Consider the following 5,154-nt stretch of genomic DNA (forward strand, 5'->3'; position numbering starts at 1 on the left):
GCAGTACATGTGGTTAGAGCGTTTTAGAACAGGCCAGAAATCTAATTTCAAAGCTGCCTGCCGGAGCCACGGGAATATGAAGCTTTTTCTTGTGTCAAATGGTTTATAAACTTTTTACGCTCCCCGTACAGTGAATGTATGTAACTCTACGAAGAGCCACAGGCATGCGCGAACAAGAAGTTTCTTTTTATTGCGTTCCTTAAAAAAAAACCTTCTTGTGTGCAAGGATCCGCATATGGGGGGGAGGGGGTACAATGGACAATAGAATATTTTTAGTGCCGGGGCTCCAAAGAACCTAGCGTACGCATGCTCTTGTAATTTAAAAGGGTAGGAGGGTAACGTTTGTTCGTGTCCCATCTTGACATTCGTTGTGTTTCCGCGCTATTTTGCGCTATAGATCATGCTCTTGTGTTCCTCTGCACTCCGAGCCGTCCCCTAGGGGAATACAAAGAAACGCAAGGGCTTGACTACTCAAGCCGCTTTGGATCTCCGGCACTAAAACTCTCCATTGTCTGGCAGCGCCTGTGCCCGCTCTGTCTCTCTTATACGCAAACACAAGCAAACAAAGAAGGAAGCTCACTTGCACAAACGGCATGACTTGCTTTCTATAAAAGGTATAATTAAATTTACACATTTTGTTTTTAAGATTTCATGTAGACAGAAACTACAGAAAAGTGCTTTTTCAAGCTGGCATGTAACGCAGTTGGGCACGCAGTCAAACTGTTTCACGAAAAGGAATGTAAATTTTTCGTTTAATATACCTTTAGGCCAGGCCCGTAGCCAGCAGTTTTTCGGTGGGGGGGCACTTACTGAAAACCTTGACAACTTAAGAAAAATACATATTTTTATTATTTATTTTCGATAAAACACCCTACTCCATCAAAATCTCGGGGGGGAGGGGGGTCTCTACCCCCCCCCCCCCCGGGGTCTGCTTTAGGCATTTGATTTATAAGTTTTCGGGACTCGAGCTTGCCATTTCACCTGATGTACACGAGATTCCATAAGCTGTTTGCAAAAATAAAAACATACAAGACTAAACCTGAGCCCCCGCCCTCTGACCCCTTAAGTGCCTGTCCCCCCCTTCCCCCTTCTCTCCCCCCTCTCCTCCCCCAATTTCGAACAGCTGAGCGTGAACTCGCGCATGCGCCTACAAATAGATTAAGAGCCATATCGTGTACAACGTGAGCCGGGATTCATCGTGTTTGGCTAAATTTCACTTTCCGCGGCATGCCTCGAATCGCTGGAGACCTGCCCAAAAAAGAGAGAAAAATAAAATGAGAAGAGGCAAACTACCCACTCTGAGCCACGCACCGTTTGCTCTTGCAAAGCACGCCTACAAATTAAAGTCACTACGGTATACACATATAGTGATAGCATGTGAACTAATTCCCTTTCTTTTTTTTCCCAAAGCGTTGCGGAGGCTCTCAGCGCTAAGGTAACCATAGTGCCGAGGCCGCACTCAAAGGACGCCGCCGCATTCCAAGTGTAATTTGTCGTTCTCGCAATTAAGAACGAGCGGATGGTGCCTACATGCACTTAACAATTTGTAACTTGCAAGATAATAGCTAGAACCTGTGTCTTCTTGTAAGCTTATATTCGTTTGCTTGTTTTTTTTTTGTCTTTCATTGGTTACAAAATAAAGAATGGTAATTCAAGGGCTCGTTTTTCTTTGCTACACAAAACGTTAATGAGAACTAACAGACACTCAAGCCAAGGAAAGTGTAGCCGGGGTTGTTATTTGCAGCAATAATGATATAAATGTGAATACATTCAAGTGGACGAAAATACAACTTGCCGCCGGCAGGGACCGAACTTGCAGCCTTCGAGCAACGCGTCCGATGCTCTACCAATTGAGCTACGGTGGTAGAGCATTGGTAGAGCATCGGGCGCGTTATTCGAAGGTTGCAGGTTCGCTCTCTGCCGGCGGCAGGTTCTTTTTTCGTCACTTTAGTTTCTTCACATTTATATCATAATTACTGCAAATAACAACGGGAATACTTACCTTGGCTTGATTGTCTGTTAGTTTTAATTAACATTGGTTACAACATGGCATATTAGAAAAGGAAGGAAGTTGAGTTAGATTATGCAGAAACATGTCTGTGTCATCGGCCACAGGCAAATCGAAATATGTGTGCGTCGTTCTTCAATGCATCGACACTGAGGCTTCCACCTTCATGTCTTCTTAGCGATTGTGTAGAAAACTTCGCAGAATTTTACTATGTCTGCTTAAAACGCATGAACATTGTGAAAAGTTTGTTTTTGAGGGTATAACGATGACGTTGATTATTCTATCTATAAACACGGACTTCAGGTTATAACGGGCTGTGTTCGTAAGCTGCCCACGACCACTTTCATCATGTCGGCGTAGGAGCCGGAGAGCGCTGCCCACAGAGTCCGTTCGACGGCTTCGGCCGCTTTTGTCGCGAAAATGTCGTCCACGTCGGGATGAATAAGCACGCTGCTCATTTTCTGCATAGTCACGTTGACGGAGCTCAGGCGGAACTCGGTGAGCTGTGTTCGCCTTCCTAATGGAATAGGAAAAAAAAAGAAAAGCCATCATTATGCGATATGGCAAAGATGGCACTAAAAAGTGCGTGTTTTGCCTGCGAAGTTCAGTCAGAACTTCAGTCAGTGTTTTTTTTTCTGCAGTGACAAAACTTACTTTACGAAACATCCTAAGGTCGCTTTAATGCTGCATCATTTCTTCTGCTATTCTTGCTGACATTTTTTTTCATAGCAGGTGTAAACAATTTAAATGTGCTCTATCCTTATATTATTATTATTATTATTATTATTATTATTATTATTATTATTATTATTATTATTATTATTATTATTATTATATTATTGTTATTATTATATTATTATTATTATTATTATTATTATTATTATTATTATTATTATTATTATTATTATTATTATTATTATTATTATTATTATTATTATTATTATTATTATTATTATTATTATTCAACAACACTGAAAAGTCAGACGGATATGTGTTTAACCAAGCCCACCTGGACTAGCGGTGATCTCTATGGCACCGTGTCCCTCGTGGACAAAGAACTGCAAGTCGCGGCTGTCAACGCCGGGAGTGCCCGGATGAAGAACGTACGTAGCCGTCAAGCCGGCGAACGACAGCGGACACGTGATGACGTTCGAGCCGGCTGACTGCACTTTGTAGCAGTCTCCCTGACGCTGAACTCGGCGTCGAAAGCGCCTGACCGTTCCGTTGCTGATCTCGAAAGGGTAGAACTCAAGCACAGTGTCGTTCTGTACATCCACTTCGAAGTAGGCGTCTTCTAGAGGGAAGGAGTCGCGCGGTGCGGCTTGCAGCAAGTTGTCCATGAAGTAGTTGAGCGAGGACTGGCCCGACTGCACTACATCTGTTTTGTAAAGGTGCACGAACGAGAAATAAGCGAGCCGCAAGAAAGACATTTCACCGAAAGGGCGAAGCAGCGAATGCGGCAGCAACAAATTGCAATGTTATACGAAGTAAGGCTTGCAGCTAACTTTTAATAATGTGTGGGGTTTTACGTGCCAAATGTTCATAATGTTCATGTTCATATTGTTTCCTGGGACTCACCGAGTGCGGATCTCTTTTTTGCAAAGTAGCGTATTAAAAATCCAGAACCTGTACAAATACCGCTTGAGTGTCAGGTATAAACTCGAAACTCGAAAAAACATAAACCCACTTACGGTACCTTGCTGATTTGCATACCCGACAAGCAGCATATGTGACAAGGCATGCAGAAACTTGGGTTGTGCAGACACCCAGAATAAATTCAGGCAGGAAACGTCTGCTAATCACTCTTCGTTGACTATTAAATTCGTATGCGCATAATAATTTTGATCTCCACAGTTCGTCAAACACTGCTTTGCGTGTCATGTATGCTAACATGTAGATTCCGTTCCTTTTTTTTTTTTTTTTGTAGCGATGCCTGTGCGTATCGAATGTGAACGTTATCTATACTATATTGTATAATCTCTTTTTGTTTCGCTCTCGCATTTGTCGATTATTGTATATTTGTCGTTACACTTTCAATACTGTTGTTGATGAGCCCTGTTGTGAAGCCGCTGGCAAGCTAACGGGTGCCGCGGTTCTGTCAAGCTGTTTCTGACAGCTTCTTCTGCGCCTCCTCTGTCTGTACCTCTACAAGGCAAAATTAAAAGAATTGGATTTGATTTGAAAACCCCCACATTATTATGAGGCACGCAGTAGTGGAGGGCTCCGGAAATTCCAACCATCTGGCGTTCTTTAACGTGCACTGACAGCAGCTAAGTCTTTTAGATCCGATCTCGCGTAACTCTACAAAACGTTCGTATAAGGGAATACGGCCGCTCCAGGGAGAGAAGCGCTTTTCGTGCTGGCTGTCGTCTCAACGCGAAGTAAGCGCTGAGAGCACAGCACAGACAAATGTATGGGAACCGTCTACTGATGTCTTTCGAGATGGCGCATGCGCCAACGCTCGAAAATCGCGCGTTTATGAGCAAAGTTGGCAGTTACTACTCGAGCGACGCCCTGTTGTCATAAGCAACAGGACTTCTAATATGCAGTGTCAACGCATTTCGAGTTGTCCATTAATTTGCCCTCGCGCTGCGAATTGCTAGCCTCGATCCTGGTTAGCTCAATTGGTAGAGTGACCACCTCGGAAAGGCGTTGGTCCCGGGTTCGATCCCCGGACTAGGGCGAATTTTTCGGTAATTAAGAAGCTTTCTTTCAGAGAAATCAGCATGGATTTCGTTGTGGCTTCGTGCTATGAACGGGTGGTTGTCTCATTACCCCTTTCATAAGCCTTCCTCCAACTTGCGGGACTCAGCAGAACCTATTTGCAACACTTTTAAGGCGAAAACCTTTGCATGTCGAGTTATTTATTTATTTATTTATTTATTTATTTATTTATTAAGAGAATACTGCAGGCCATACTTCGTGTGAACGTGGCCTTGAACGAAAGCCGGCGTGGGAAAAGCGAATCATAAATGATCTCGTGACATCTAGGGAAGCGAAACACACAAAAAAGCGAATGAAAGAATGACTGTGCATATATGTGATGATAATCAAAGCAAATTAAGTGAGTAGAGAGTTAATTGATAATCAACGCACATTAAGTGAGTCGGGTTACGTAGTGGATGTTAATCAGAGAAAAAGTTCGT

The 5,154-nt window shown here is 43.2% G+C and overlaps 1 protein-coding gene across 1 annotated transcript; it reads right to left on the minus strand.

Moving 5' to 3' along the window:
- Positions 1-2,120: 2,120 nt before the first annotated feature.
- On the minus strand, positions 2,121-3,438 carry LOC119400998 (uncharacterized). The gene is made up of 2 exons (XM_037667855.2): positions 3,018-3,438; positions 2,121-2,525 (listed from the first exon to the last, which is right to left on the minus strand). Exons 1-2 carry the CDS (start codon positions 3,436-3,438, stop codon positions 2,308-2,310), a joined length of 639 nt encoding a protein of 212 aa, XP_037523783.2. The 3' UTR covers positions 2,121-2,307.
- Positions 3,439-5,154: the final 1,716 nt, after the last annotated feature.

The sequence above is a fragment of the Rhipicephalus sanguineus genome, chromosome 7 (assembly GCF_013339695.2).
Source record: "Rhipicephalus sanguineus isolate Rsan-2018 chromosome 7, BIME_Rsan_1.4, whole genome shotgun sequence".
Classification (NCBI taxonomy): Eukaryota; Metazoa; Arthropoda; class Arachnida; order Ixodida; family Ixodidae; genus Rhipicephalus; species Rhipicephalus sanguineus.

What these genes read in the sequence shown, in the direction of transcription:
- LOC119400998 (XM_037667855.2), bottom strand. Translation starts at nt 3,438, where the DNA reads ATGTCTTTCTTGCGGCTCGCTTATTTCTCGTTCGTGCACCTTTACAAA. An exon ending in AGAGATCACCGCTAGTCCAG is followed by an intron (nt 2,526 to 3,017) that starts GTGGGCTTGGTT and finishes CTATTCCATTAG; the next exon opens with GAAGGCGAACACAGCTCACC.